Source organism: Colobus angolensis, unplaced genomic scaffold, assembly GCF_000951035.1.
Source record: "Colobus angolensis palliatus isolate OR3802 unplaced genomic scaffold, Cang.pa_1.0 Scaffold23, whole genome shotgun sequence".
Taxonomy (NCBI): domain Eukaryota; kingdom Metazoa; phylum Chordata; class Mammalia; order Primates; family Cercopithecidae; genus Colobus; species Colobus angolensis.
In genome coordinates, this window is record NW_012115488.1 from 17,715,589 (window position 1) to 17,731,617 (window position 16,029).

A 16,029-nucleotide genomic window follows, 5' to 3' on the forward strand; every position below is an offset into this window, starting at 1 on the left:
TTGGCCTGTACATTCCTGACATACTTATAAAAGGCTGACATATTAAGAACTGCATGTTTTATTGTAGCAATAGGAACTACAACCTTCTACCAAAATCAGAATAAAAATATTACTAACAAGGGAACCTTCAGATAAAATTTGTAAATGCAAAAACAAATTAAAAATTAACATTATATTCACAGAAAGCAAGCTGGTTTAGTTCTAGGAATATAAGGATGATGGGTCAACATCAGACAATACATTTAGATAATCCAACATCATTTATTAAGAAATCGGGCCAGGTGTGGTGGCTCATGCCTGTAACCCCAGCACTTTGGGAGGCTGAAGCGGGAAGATCACTTGAGTCCGGGAGTTTGAGATCAGTCTGGGCAACAGTGAGACTCTGATTCTATACCCAAAAAAAAAAATTAGCCAAGCATGGTGGCACACACCTGTAGTCCCAGCTACTCAAGAGGTCAAGGTGGGAGGACTGCTTGAACCCAGGAGACTGCAACGAGCTGTGATCATGCTACTGGCACTACAGCCTGGGCAAGAGTGAGACCCTATCTCAAAAAAATAAAATAATAAATCCTCACACCACTGCTCTGAAGGACCTCTCTTACTATAAAGAAAATTAAAATTCAGTCAGATCTGATGCTTTAAGAAAATCTTTAATTTCCTTTCTAACTTTTAGTTTATTCACTGCTGTTCTTTATGTTTCCTATTTTTTGTTCAACTTTGGCAGTTTATATTCTGTTAGAAAATAATATATCCAACATATGTCAGTTTAGTACATACTATGTTCTAGACATTGTTCCAGACCCAGGAAATAGAGCTGTAAGTAAAACAGATCCTGCCTTTATGGAACCTGGAATCTAGTATAATACTAGAGAGCCAGTAAATAAAGAAGAAATAGTGTGTTAGGTGACAACAACTGTGATAAAGAAAAATAAACTAATAAAGAGCAGGGAGCTTCCTATCTTATACAAGATTTCAGAGAAGGGCAATGTTTGAGAGGACATCTAAAGAAAATGAAGGAGTAAGCCATTCCAAGTAGAGGAAAAAACAAACATGAATGCCCTAAAACTTGCTTGACATGTTTTAAAAAAAAGTATGAACACCAGTGTCGCTGGAACCAAGTAAGTGAGAGAAGTGGCCGGCAATGATGGGAGGTGACTAGATGCTATGAGGTTGGTTTCAGGCTAAGAATCTTTTCTCCTACATGAGATGGAAAGCCACTGGAGTGTTTCAAGCACAGAAATATAATGGTGGGACTTGATTCTCCCTCTAAGTCATGATTACTCTGGTTGCTAGGTGGAGTACCAACGGAGGTATGAGCAGGATGGAAGCAATAAGAATAGACCCTGACAACAGTCCTTTGCAGTAGTATTTAATCTATTTTATAGAAGAAACTGAAACTTAGAATAAAATGACATCTGTCAAATCCAGCTCTAACTGACCTCAGACTCTGTGCTCTTTCTTGACTGCTAAAATATACTTTCACTTAGGAAGACAACCAGTAAAAGATAAGGAAAACCAAGGTGCCGCATGAAGCAAATATGTTTAGAGAGTGACGACCTAGAAAAGGCCATTGAATTTCGTAATTATTTAGAGCTATTCCCAAATACAATGGAATTTCTTACTTAGAGGTAAAATCCTATACAAGCCAGAAAGTCTGGCTCCAGAGTCCATGTTTAAGAACTATTCCAGTCCTCATTTCCATGATACACACAATATCATTTAAGATCAATGGAGAGAAAATTCATGCATTATGCACAGTAGGAATTTTTCCATTCCAGCAGTTACATGAAAAAGTCAGAAGACCAAAAAAGAAATGTGGGGGAAAAAAAGTGGCAAGAGGTACAATCTCACCTAATTCATTACTGGACCACATAGAGAAGGGGAAGTAGCTCAAGTGAAGAGTTTAATGTTTTCACTTCATAAAAGCAAAAGAATACCACCTCCCCCGAGTCCCACCCAATACAGAGTAGGCAAAAAACAAAAACAAAACAAAAACAGTTACCCCTGAAAAAGAGAGAAGAAATCTCAACCTGTGAACCTGCAGAGGAGATAAAAATAAAAGTCCAGAGATAAAACATATGGCTCAAATAAATAAAATGGAAGATAGGAGCCACAGCAGCTTTGAATGTCTTCAATATTCTCAGTGACTGGAAGAATGTCAACAGCTCAAAAGTAGGGAGAACGAGAAGACTGGTAAGAACCAATATATTTAAAGGGCATGAACAATATTTGAACTATATTAGGGCATGTTGTGGAATCAGTAGGAAATACATTAGTGGGTTCATTAAATCAGCTCTGTCTAGTCATGGTGCAAAAGAAGAGAAAGCAGGACAAGAGGGTAACCTGGGGATCTAGAAGGACATAATGGGTCAAAAACAAATATAATTTTAGAAGGTGAAATTTTCCATCTTTGAAGTATAGCATTTGATTAATACCAGTGATAAAACTAACAACCAAGTCTAACAAGTGACTGAAGTACGTTAACTGCTCCAACTAGTACAAAAGATTCAGATTCTAGAAACGCATGTTGTCATGCATTCTCTAAAAAGGAAATGTAGGAATATATATTTATATATAAATTTATATATCTTGTAACTATATATAAACATGATACATTTATGTATCAGACTACAAATGTTACCTTCAGTTGTGGCCTGTAAGGAAACATTTCTTAGTCCTAGTTAAGGCCAAACTACCTATCTGTCTCATACCACTCGGCCTTTTTTTCTCTAAAATTATTATTCCTTCCTGGTTTTGCTCTGCAATTGGACTTTTTAGTCTCACAATCACTATCAATTTCTCAGCTTTCTGAGCTTTTCTGAAGACAGCACTAATCTGCAAACTTTCCACGTACCAATTCATTTAATCTTCATACTTACTTTCCAAATAGCAGCATTCTGCCTCAAGAGTCAGTACTATTAACCACATACATACTGTTATATTATGTAATTACATAAGTATACAATTATATTCAGTAAATAAATTATGAATATATACATTGAGTAAATTATAAATAAATACATAAATTATAAATATCTTCAGTAAATAAAGTCTTTAGAAAAGGCACAGATAGTTTCTCCCTCACTTTGAGGAACACAAAGGCATGACAACATGCAGAATCAGTATATTTCAGACAAGAGATATTGCCAGTCCAAAACAACATAGGTACAAAAATTGAGCCTGTTTAGAAACTCGTATAATTTGACAATGCAACTTTACAGCTACTGCATCTACTAACAAAACATTAGGCTCATATTTTGTACATAATTTTTTATTTTACTTTTCTAGTGAAACATTTCACTCTTACTGTATTTTTTTAAAAAAAAATTGGTCTGCAAAAGTTGTGAAAAAAACTAGTCCTTCACCATAGATAAGAAGCACAATTACATATATGTGTGTGTGTATATATACATATTTTTTTTTAATGGCATTCGGGAATTTAAAAATCTGAAATATGAGCTGGAGGAAAACAAATACACTCAAAGTACTCGTTAAACCCCTCTTCTTAAAGTCTTTCTTAAAAAGTCTCTCTGAGTTGCTTCTAAATTTAAGAAACTAGCTGCGTATGATAGCTCATGCCTGTAATCCCAGCACCTGGGCCCACCTTGGCCTCCTTTTATCTCCCTTGTTTTTTTTTGTTTTTTTTTTTTTTGAGATAGAGTCTCACTGTTGCCAGCCCGGGTACGTAGTCATGTGAGGTGCAATGGTGCAATCTCAGCTCACAGCAACCTTAGCCTTCCGGGTTCCAGCAATTCTCCTGCCTCAGCCTCCAGAGTAGCTGAGATTACAGGTGCCCACCACCACGCCCAGCTAATTTTGTATTAGAGTTTTGTATTTAGAGTTTCATCCTGTTGGCCAGGTGATCCACCGCCTTGGCCTCCCAAAGTGCTTACAGGTGTGAGGCACCACACCCAGGCTTATCTCCCTTTTTCACCAAGGAATTCAAGACAAGCCTGGGTGATATAAAAAATCCCCATCTTTACAAAAAAACTAAAAATTAGCTGGCTGTATGGCACATGTCTCTAGTCCCAGTTACTCAAGAGGCTGAGGCAGGAGGAGCACTTGAGCCCAGGAGGGTGAGCCTGCAATCGGCTGTGACTGCACCACTGCACTCCAGCATGGGTGACAGAGTAAGATGCTAACTCAAAAAAAAAAAAAAAAAAAGCCTTCAAATTTTAAATATATTGCTTTTATCAATCTAATCTACAATAAATTCAAATGCAGTTCTAAATTAAAAGCTATAAATGACAAACTTCAACTTAAATGTTATATGATTTAGTACTAACAATCAGAAAGTCAAAGGCTTACAATGCTGAATGTCTTCTGATCCAGCTCTTCAGATTCTTCAGAAATGGGAACTGGTTCACCACTTGCCGTGATATGAACTGGAGCATCTGACACTGAAGATTTCTTGGATCTTTCCCTACCATCAGACTTGGATTCGCTCAACTAAAGAAAAAGTAAAAAGAAAACAAAAACAAAACCCCAATAGCAACAAAGGCAAAATGACTAACACTTCCAGAAAATAATTACTGTCTCATTTTATTCTACAAGTGCTCATTCTCATTGAACATCCTCATCTATTTTAATTTTTTTTCCCCAATTTTATTTGGGGAAACAATCAAAGCTACTCTGTAATGTTACTCTGAAAGTAAAGCACGAAAGAGTGTTCAGACCTATTATTCTCCTCTACTGCATACCCACACACGCTTCTGAAGAACTCAGTTATTGACACTAGTATCGGCTGATACGCACTTTAGTCTCCTAAAATGTAAATATGCTGATTGTTTTTACTTTCTATTTTTTATTATGATTTGCATACCTTTTCTTCCTTTATGTCTTTTTCTTTCTGTATAGCTTCTTTTACTTTGTTTTCTCTTTTTTCTTTAAAATCTTTTTCCTTTATATCTTTCTTATCCTCTTTTTCTTTTATCTCCCTTTTAAGTTCTTTTTTATTCTCCTTTTCTTTTGCTTCCCTCTTTTCTTCTGGTTCCTTCTTTATATAAACATCTGGCTCAGGTTTTTCTTCACTGTCTCTTTCTGTTTTAATCTTTTTATTTGGATGTTTCACAGAACTGATCTCATCCTGGAAAGTGCAAGTATGGCCAATGTATTACTAACCAAATTTTAACAATGACTAATTTTTTTTTCACATGACTACAGATTGCATGTATGTGGATTCTGAAAGCCCAGAATCCCCCTAATAATTATACATGCAATGTTCACCTTCCTATAAAGCCAGTCCCGTTCAAGTTCCTAATACAATTAAAGGAGACAGAAGCTCATCGAACTGGCAAATGTTTGAAAAGGAAGGACCTTTGCTCTATGCCTCTAGTGCTATATAATATCTACTGGATAGTTAGAATTCTGTTCTATAAATGAGACTATGTTATGAACCATAAACGCGAGCGCACACACACACATACACACACACAGACTTCAGTATCTAAAACACAAATTTTAAGGGACTAGTTCAAATTTTAAATGTAAAGTACACAAAAACATGCCATAATTCCCTTTCCATAGAAAAGGTTGTTGTTCTAAAACACATTCTTACTTTATCATCATCTTCATCAGACTTCTCTGAAGGCAAAGGAGAAGAATCACTCTTTATTTCCTCTTTCACTTTTATAGACTTCATTGCTTTATTCTTCTTAGCTCTTGCTTTTCTCCTCTTTGAACTTCCCTAAAAATCATTATTTTAATTTTAACCAATTCTACAGATTTCATTTTTAAAAACTTCATAAACATTAAATCCAATGGCTAGAATACATATACCTACCTGATCCTTAGTCTATTGGTAATAAGCTGTACCAACATTAGAAACTCAAAAAAGGTGCTACAACTTAATGAGTCAAATACAGTATTAATGTAAATAAAAAATACTAGCCAATTATTATTCCTTTAAAAAAAGAATCAGAGAGAAGTAGAAACAATTTTTTTGTCCTCTGAGATTATTATCACCTTCAGCTTAATTCAATAGCACAAGAGACAGCATTAGGAATGATTTTTAATGTTACAGGTAGTTACCGACATTATGATCATAGGTAAACTTCTAACGGTTGCTCTAAGTTTCCAATCACCTCCTTTTTGGTGTCTGTTCCCTTCTTTTTCAGTAAGCTCGGCAAGCTATGATGCTGTCCCTTAAGCATTCTAATGACTCCAAGTAAAACAGTCATGTAGGCTATGTAGGCTTGACTTCTCAAAAAGTACTCCATACTCTAAACGAGTTTTCTCTATCCCTCTCCAAAACTAGAAAAAAAATAGAATCTTACTTCTAAAAGCTATGATTCACCAGTTTTAACATGTATGCCGAGATAATTTAAGGTAAAATTTGAATAAGGCAACATCAAATAAAACTACTTAATTACAGAAAAATCTATTTATATAAGCTCATATTGACTTCAGATGTTTAGCATGGTCAAGTAAACGAAATTTATCTTACTAAAAAGTAAACTGGTCTTAGGCATGTTGGCTTTAACTTACCGCACCAGAAAGAGCTTCTTTTTTTGCAAGATCTCTACTAAGTAATTTGATGAGGTAGTCTGCACGGGTCTGCAACTGTTTTGCTTGTGGTTTTTTATCAGGATCATCTGGAAGAATCTGAAAAAGCAATTAACGTTTTCAGATTGTCTTAATAAATAACATGAGAAATTTATTGGGTAAAACATGCTTAACCATTTAAATATACATATATATATATAGTTCACCAATAAGTTTCAATTATTAGTATTTGTAGGAATAAACTCAATGCAAAATACATTTTTTATACCTATGCCAGAGCCAAAGATTTAATTTTTCTGAGAATGAATTCTAAATATACTTTAAATACCCTCATATTATCTTTCAAAATGAAAATAGAAAGTATGAGGTTGTAAATTTCCTTCAAATATACAAAAGTGTACTTAACATTTACTGTTATTCAATGTTATATAATCCTTAAACGCCATCCCTTCTCAGTAAAAGTGTATTTATATATAATGTACACAAAAATTCCTAGAATACAAGATGTCATCTTTCTAGAAGACCTAAAGTATACACTGGGAGGAAAGTTTTATAGGGGAATCTAGACTACTTAATTTTTTCTTCACAGTAACAAAGCACCAATATCTAAAGGTTCCCAACACATAAGTATAAACAATAGGGAAGTTCTCCCAGTGTCTCCCATTTTAGGCAAAAAAAAAAAAAGACTTCAGCTAGCACAGTGCAACCAAATGACCAAAAATACTAAAATACCAATGTTTTTAAAAATATATATAAAGGTTTTAATGATTGTGTCTTACTGGAATAATAAAATTAATGATGAATAGGTACAAACATATAGTTAGATGGAAGAAATAAGACCTAGTGTTTGATAGATGAGTAGAGTGACTATAGTTAGCAATAATCTATACATTATAAAATAGCTAGAAAAGAATCATTTGAATGTTCCTAGTGTAAAGATAAATATTTAAGGTGATAATGTCCCAGTTACCCTGATTTCATCTCTACATATTATATGATTGTATCAAATTATCACATGCCTCCAAAAATAAGTACATCTACTATGCACCAAAAAATTGATAGAACTTTTAACCTAATAATCTGAAAAATAATACACCTAATGCCTTAATAACATATGATTTCACAGTAACGCAAAATCTCAGAAATCATTTAAATTTGATCCTTTCATGCAAAGCATCTTCTAAATACACCAAGGTCACACAACTAGTTAGAGCCTTGGTTTACAGATTTCCATTATTTCCAACATAATTTAAAAGTAAGAATTAGAATAAATTAAATTCAACATGAATGGTCAACAGAATCAAGAAATAGAAGTACCTTGTGTGTTAGACTGAGGTCAGGATCCATTTTAATCATTTCCCAGCTTCCATATCCATATTCATAGATGCCAATTAACAAATTGGAATCATCTTCTTTGCCCCAGTCTATATCAAAATGAGCTGCCTTTGTGTGGCATGGGATAGTATACCTGGCATTAAAGTTAACAACTAATGGTGAGTTTGTAATTGCCTTACTGAAAAATTAATTTTGAAAAACGTGAGTCATTAGAACTTTAAAATACTACGATTTCTTTGATTTTTTTTTCAAAACTAGCCAATAACACCATAAAAATTCAGCACATTCATTTTGTAATTATTGAATAAGAAAAATCTTACAATGGAGAAAATAAGGAACTCACTGCTTTCTTTCTTCTGGATCAGAAGGAATGGATTTGTGCAAAGGTATTAATTCTTCTTCATGGGAGATGACTAGCTTGGCATTCACCTGTACTCCTGATATTCGGAATGTTGGACCCTTCACTTTTCCGAGTCTACCACCTTGATTTTTTTTTTTAAAAAAGAGTATTTTTAAAAGTATAAAACATAATTCTATAAAACACCAAGCAACTGATGGTATTACTTATGTTATTTAATAATAAGTATTCTTTATTTATATTATTAAGAGATTACTGGAAAACCTTAATTTCATTACATATGAACTAGTGATCATAATCTAGCAGATGTAGATTCACGAAAAGCATTTAAGTGTTTTACCAATTACATAAGATGGATCAATCTATTAATACCACCAACCTCTAAATAAAGAATTACAGGATGATGACTCAGGGTCTCGCTCTGTCACCCAGGCTGGAAGTGCAGTGATGCAACCATTGCTCACTGCAGTCGGCTCACTGCAGCCTCGACCTCCTGGGCTCAAGCAACCCTCCCACCTCAATTCACAAGTAACTGAGAATACAAGCATGCACAATCACACCCTAATTTTTATTTTTTCATTTTTCTTAGACACGGGGTCTCATTATGTTGCCCAGGCTGGTCTCAAACTCCTGGGTTCAAGCTAAACCCCCATCTCAGCCTCCTCAAGTGCTGGGATTACAGGTGTGAGCCACTATGACTGGCCTGCTTATTAAATCTTATCTAAATATATTTATTTATCTAAATATTTTTATTCAGGTAAATGAACTGCAAAATAAGCATAATAATAAAATAATTATGTACCAAACCAATATCATATATGTATATTTGCATTATATTTTCCCAGTCATCTATACTAAAAAAACCTATATACTATACATATTGTGTGTATATACACATATAGCTACGAATGTATATGTGTATATATGTGTATGTGTATGTATACGTATATGTATACACACACATATATAACTGATATAAAACAGTAATTTCTGACCTTACCTCCCAGACAGAAAATGTCAGCGGAATTAAAAACAGATTCTACTGCCTTCAAATTGCAATTCTGTTCTCCATTTCCTATTACCCAGAATGGCTTTACTTTGTTTCATAAATAACCTTTTGAGACTGATGAATAGATAATTTAAGATATAATATCTAGCTCAACAAAGCATATTTTGAAACTTTCATTTACTTCTCTTTTAAATCACTCTCATTTTAATGTTACCTGTTCGTTCTGTTCCTGAAGAACTATCCTTTAAAGCTTTAATGCAACCATTATGTACCAATTCTCCCAGTCGTCTAAGGTCTGTTTCCGACTTATCAACTAATTCAGCATCTCGAGCAATTGCATCTAATCTGTAACAAAATAATCCAATTTTCAGGTAAATATGTTAAATGAAGTGGTGCCATTTAAGATAAACTAAGTTTCACTCTATTTCAAGATCTAAATGCTACTCTACTGCATGCTCTATATATTCTTGTTCATATAAATGGCAGGAAGCACATAAAAACCAGGACAATGTGGCAGAGAAACAATTCATTTATATATTCAATAATAAGTTTACTTAATTATAGAGCAAATGGAAGATTACATAACAATTCTGTAAAAGCTTTTAATAACTGATCAAATTTTAAGATGTTCAAAATGAAGTGGTAAAGTTTTATAATTGTAAACAAAAAAGCTGAGTAAAGTTCTGTAACTTTTTATTACTCTGTACCAAATACTATGAATGATTAATATTCAAGACTTTTGTTTATCTAAAATAATTATGCAAGTATTTCGTTATATTTTAAGTATGCTATCTCAAAATGAAACAGAAAATATGTCTATTTTTGAAGGGATTTTTTAGATAAAAAATAAACTAATTTGAGTCTTTGCTGGTCTATATTAAGACAGTGGGTTGGCCACAACAAAGGGCAAAGAATATCCAAATCACAACAAAGGGCAAAGAATATCCAAATCACAATACTTATTGAGATTATTTGATAACTTCAAAAAACTGTCTTAATTTGAATTTTAATACAGTTTGTAGAATAAGAGAATGAATTCGAGAAAATTAAGAAAATATCTCTAGCTAGGGAAAGCAGAGCTGGTTAAAAGGCTGTGTGTTAGCCTTTGGGAGGCCGAGGCGGGCGGATCACCTGAGGTCAGGAGTTCTAGACCAACCTGGACCACATGATGAAACACTGTCTCTACTTAAAAAAATAAAAAAAATTAGCTATATGTGGTGGCACATGCCTGTAGTCCCACTGCTTGAGAGGCTGAAGCAGGAGAATCACAGAAACCCAGGAGGCGGAGGTTGCAGTGAGCCGAGATCACACCACTGCACTCCAGCCTGGCAAACAGAGTGAGACTCCATTCAAAAAAACAACAACAACAACAACAAAAAACACTGGGTTAGCAATTCAGCGCTTCTATGGATAAATCTGCTCACGCTACTTTTAAGTTATTGATGAAAAATGAGATAAAGACTGTAAAAAGTGCCTTACAGTCATAAAAGTGCAATTTAAACATATATTGTATAAATAACTTCATTTACAGGAAAGAAATTTGAGACTAGAAATTAAAGACAGTATAAAAACATTTTTAAAAATCAATCTGAAATTTGTCTTGTACATTAATTTTGTAAATGCCGATTAAAAGCAAATTTAACAAAGTAGCTAAACTGAATGTTAACACAAACAAAGCTGACAGCATGTAACACATTCCATTATTCTATGAGAATAATAAATGTATTTACCTTTCCAGAGGACCACCAAATTTCTTATAGCTCTTGATAAACCTAAGAGAAAGTAATTGTTTGGTAAATGTGAGCTTCAGTATTCACTAAAAATATATGTATTTCTAATATTTACAGATATAAGAAAATACTTGTTAGTATAAAAATTAATTCAAGGCACTGTTATCTAAGAAGAATGAATCAACTATGCTAAAAACAAAAATGTTAAACCATTAAGATACACCAGGTAAGACAAGGTATATTTTAACACCCATGATGATGTTTAGAGATACCAGTATAAATAAAATAGAAGCTAAATTTTGTTTTAAAAATTACTTTATTATTTTCATAAGACCAAAAAAGGTCTGAAGCTACCACAGGAAGTGTTTCCACAATAATTATTAATTATATTACACTTCCTCACATTCCAAGTGCTGATAAAAATTTATTGAATGTTTTTAATTCAGATGTGTGGTATTACAACAACGAAAAATTAAAATTTTACTTAAGAAAGCTACATAAGTGGTTAACAAATGAGGAAAAATATCCAGGTAAAGTAGAAGTCGAAATGCTTCCTCAACTAAAGACGAAAAGTCCAGCAATTCAGGTGGTCATGAAAGTACCTTTAAAAAAGGCTAACAATGTATTAAGTTTTCTGGTAGAAAGAATGAGGAAGAATTTTGTCAGGTCTAAGATTTAAAAGAAAAAAGTTACAATGGCTTGCAAGAAACAAACTTTCAAAATACAAAACTGAACAAGATTTTAATAAATTTCATATCCAAAACTATTACACAAACAAAAGTAAGCCATTATCCCATTCCCCTTAAATAAATGTGTATATATAAACATTCTGAATGGACATTACAATTTATCCTGCATGGCCAATCTTACCTCACCTCAATTCCTACTTCAACATATCAGAAAAGGTTCTATAACAAGGTTATTTTCAAAAAGGAAATTACCTTGGTGTTAAGAAACTAGAAAAATACAGAACTTCTACAAAATATTAGTAACTTTGGGAGTCCTAAACGCAGTGAGAATTTTTAATAAAAAATCAAATGTACCATAAATACTTTTATTATTCAAAAGGATCACTATTGAGTCAAATTAATAAAAAAAATTTTGTAGCCTAAGTAGTTTAGCAATAAATAAATAACATGCAAAGGTAAGACACTAAACTTGTTCAGTTATAATACCCAAAAGCAGAACCACCCAATTCCTACTCAAATAACATACATTTGCCTCTTCTAAAACTTCATCACAATTTTTAAAAATTATTAAATTTTTCTACTTTAGTTTCACACTCTACTAAAACCAAGTTGAAGCGATTGTCGTATATCATCTTACCGCCTAATTTCTGCATCACTAAATCCTTTAATATTCTCGCGAGGAATAGTCCGTGGTCTTCCCCGTTTCTTTGGCCTTTTCCCTTCTGAGATGGAATCACTATCAGATCCAGAGTATCTTCTACTTCTATTGCGCCTCCCTTCACTTCCATTGAAACTAATCTGGAATTGGAAAATAAATATTTACCCAACCTTAGTGTAAAAACAGCTTTTATCTTAGGAGCAAAAGCCATTATAAAAGATGGTCAGAATCTTAAAAATGTTATTCAAAATATCAAAAACATTCCATAAACAAAAAGCAAACAGAAAAATATATACATCTGGTGGGTATTTTGACTTAAAGGGTAATGAGACAATGTTACATCAAAAGCCTCAAAAGTTATTCTACTGACCCAGCAACATAACTTCTAGGCACTTTTCCTGAGGAGATCAGAACTGTGAAGAAACACTGATCAATAAAGTTATTTACATCATAAAAAGAAAAAACGTGGCTGAGCGCAGCAGCTCATGCCTGTAATCCCAGCATGACTGGGAGGCCAAGGCCGGAAGGTAACTTGAGCCCAGGAGTTCAAGACCAGCTTAGGCAACATAGTGACACCTTGTCTCTACCAAAAATTTAAAATATTAGCGAGGCATTTTTGGAGCATGCAACTGTAGTTCCAGTTACTTGACAGGCTGAGGTGGGAGATCACTTGACCCCAGGAAGTTGAGACTGCAGTGAGCCATGATTGTACCACTGCATTTCAGCCTGAGCAACACAGTGAGATCCTGCCTCAAAAACAAAAAGCAAATAATCTAAATACTCATCAAAGAGAGACCAGACAAATCTATATGATAGAATGCTAAGAGACCATTAAAAATGGGGTTGTAAAATAATTAACATTCATGACATACTGTCAAAAAGAAGAAAAAGTTCCAAATTAATAGGATTCCACAATTTAATTTAGCAAATGATAATGAATTTTTAAAACCTGGACTGATGTACACTGTGATAATGTTATTAGTCATTATCTCTGGGGGAATGGATTGATTAACTGTCCCTTTTTTTCCGTTCTACTTAATATCCACATATTGCTATTCTAACTAGACAAATCAGATATTTGAAAGAAAAAAATGCCAGTTGAACCCACATAAAAGACTATTTGTAATATCTATTAATTTTAATGGGATACATCAAAACATATATTCTGTAAGTCCTGGGAGTTTTTCCAAAGCTTTGGCACATATTCTGAACCTCTAATATGCTGAAAGTTAAATGAAGTAAAAAACGGTATTTAGATCTTATTTTTTCTAACCTCCCTTGATCCTTTCACAAGATCTAATGTAATGCTGCATTCTCACACACTCCAAAACAAAGCTACTTAGGGGTTTGAAGAAATCAACAGAAACAAGAAATAACATACATGGTCACTTTTAGGCCAAAAACATTATTTTTGGCTCCATTTCTGGCTGTTATATAGAAACTTGGTAGGGGCACTGCTCCTACTCTAACAACAAATCTGATCCACGAGATCCTAATTCTTCTGTTTAACATCAGAGAGATGAAATTTCAGGGCAACCTACACCTCTACATGTAAGGAAATACAGGAGATCACAAAAAGAGAAAAAGACACAGGACTTGAACAGTGGCTCATTTGTGGACAACACAGGTGACAGAAATCAAGTACCATACAAGATGACATCAGCTAAAATCTGCTAATGGCTGAGTGTAGGCTATTGTGAGATCATAGGACCTAAGAGCCAAAACTTGGAGGACCTGCACCCATTCTCAGGCACTCTGCCACAAACTTCCACTAGGTGCTCACGACAAAGCAGCATGGTAGAAGACTGGACAAAACTTTTCTCCATGGTACAGCCTTAGAGAAAGTGAGCAGTCACCTTTGTGGAAATAGGAAGGAAGCCTTGCCAGACCCTTCTCATCTGCTCAACTGAGGGCACAGAATAAGATCTAATATGGTTGCAAGAAAATAAAAAACAAAAAACTCTACCCCTGGGGGAATGGTAGCAGGGCAGGGACTACAGTGGGGCAAGCCCCTCATTTGCCCCAGGCTTAAAATTTAAGGAAACACCAAAAAACTCAGTAATCAAGATAAATAATTTTATAATATCCTAAAAACCAAAGGATAATAGAAAAAGAAATTAGTCTTAGAATTTTTTCCTTTTTGGCAATATAGCTTGGCATGGCACTATTACAGTTATTTAAAAATCTGGTATTTGTTTACTTAGGCCACCGAATAAATACCAAACGTTTAAAAACTAAAATTACATAAAGTATGCTTTCTGAACATGACAGAATTAAATTACCAATAATTAACAAAGATAGTTCAAAAATCTCCTAAATACCTAAACATTTTAAAACATACTTCTAAAAAAACCTATGGGTCAAAGAGAAGTCACATGGGAAATTTTTAAATATTTTTAAATTAAGGAAAATATAAAAATAGATTTGGAAGATTCAGAAAAAGCAATGCTTAAAGGAAAATTTGTAGCATTAAATGCCGATATTAGAAAAGAGAGATAACATTTCTATATCTAAGCTTGCACCTTAAGAAACTGAAAAAAAGAGGCCAGGTGCAGTGGCTCACGCCTGTAGTCCCAACATTTCGGTAGGCCAAGGCAGATGGATCACTGAAACCCAGAAATTCCAGACTAGCCTGGACAACATGGCAAAACCCCATCTCTACAGAAAGCATACAAAAATTAGCTGGGTGTAGTGGGGCACACCTGTGGGAGGATCATCTAAGGCCATGAGGTTAAGGTTGCAGTGAGCCAGAATTGTGCCACTGCACTCCAGCCTTGGCAACAGAGCAAGATGCTGTCCCAAAGAAAAAAAAAAAAAGAAAGAAAAGAGCAAATTAAATCAAAAGCAGAAAGGAAGAAAGAATAAATTGCAGAAACTCATGAAATTAAAAACACACACAAAAAAATCAATGAAACCAAGAGCTGGTTCTTTGAAAAGATGAATAAAACACAAGAGGAATAAACACTTCTCATTTCATGGGCAAACATTATCAAATCAAGGACATTACAAGAAAAGAAAACTATGGACTGATACCTCATAGAAACAAACAAAATCGGCCCATGTTGAATACTCTTACTTTATAGAAATATCTTTAAAATTGCAAAATCACCTGTTTTGCACAATTTCTCATTCTTGGGAGCATATAAATTTCTTCAAGTTCCTTTTGTCTTTCTTCTTCTTCTAATCGTCTTCTCTGATCTTCTGGAATAATTTCCTCCCAATTCTTTGAATTTCTTTCAGGTTCCAACTCAATGTCATCCTCATCCATATTTGAGAAGTTGGCAACCTGATAAATATCAGAATTTTACGAGTAACTGTTATAGAAAAATTGATCACTAATTTTTTTTTTAAAGGGAAGAAACTGACATGCCTAAATATCCTTAGGATAATGAATATGACTGTGGACTAAACCAAAAATAACTTCAAAATAACCTAGATTCATTACTTCACTAGGGCAAAGCAGATCAAACAAATGACATCTAATAATCCTCTAGGAAAGATTTTCTTTTGCCCTACTGCTCAACCAAATTAGTAGCATCTCAGAACTAAAAGCAGTTAACAGAACAATAAAAAAAGAAATTTATACTATTAACATGCTAAATAATCTGCAGAAATTCTCAGACCAGTCCATGTATCAAGTATTGTAGAACGATCTAATATCATTTTTATGATCACAAAAACACAATCTAAAGAGCTACTGGCAGCAAAAAGCTATTGGCAGAGACACAGAGCTCTCTGAGAGCACA

The 16,029-nt window shown here is 33.9% G+C and overlaps 1 protein-coding gene across 1 annotated transcript in view; it reads right to left on the reverse strand.

Moving 5' to 3' along the window:
- CHD1 (chromodomain helicase DNA binding protein 1) overlaps positions 1–16,029 on the reverse strand; it is a 73,340-nt gene that overhangs the window by 9,931 nt on the left and 47,380 nt on the right. The window contains 9 exon segments of the mRNA XM_011944302.1: positions 4,309–4,449; positions 5,558–5,686; positions 6,487–6,603; positions 7,822–7,972; positions 8,183–8,321; positions 9,421–9,551; positions 10,937–10,978; positions 12,263–12,423; positions 15,393–15,662. Coding sequence (XP_011799692.1) covers positions 4,309–4,449; positions 5,558–5,686; positions 6,487–6,603; positions 7,822–7,972; positions 8,183–8,321; positions 9,421–9,551; positions 10,937–10,978; positions 12,263–12,423; positions 15,393–15,662 — 1,281 coding nt within the window.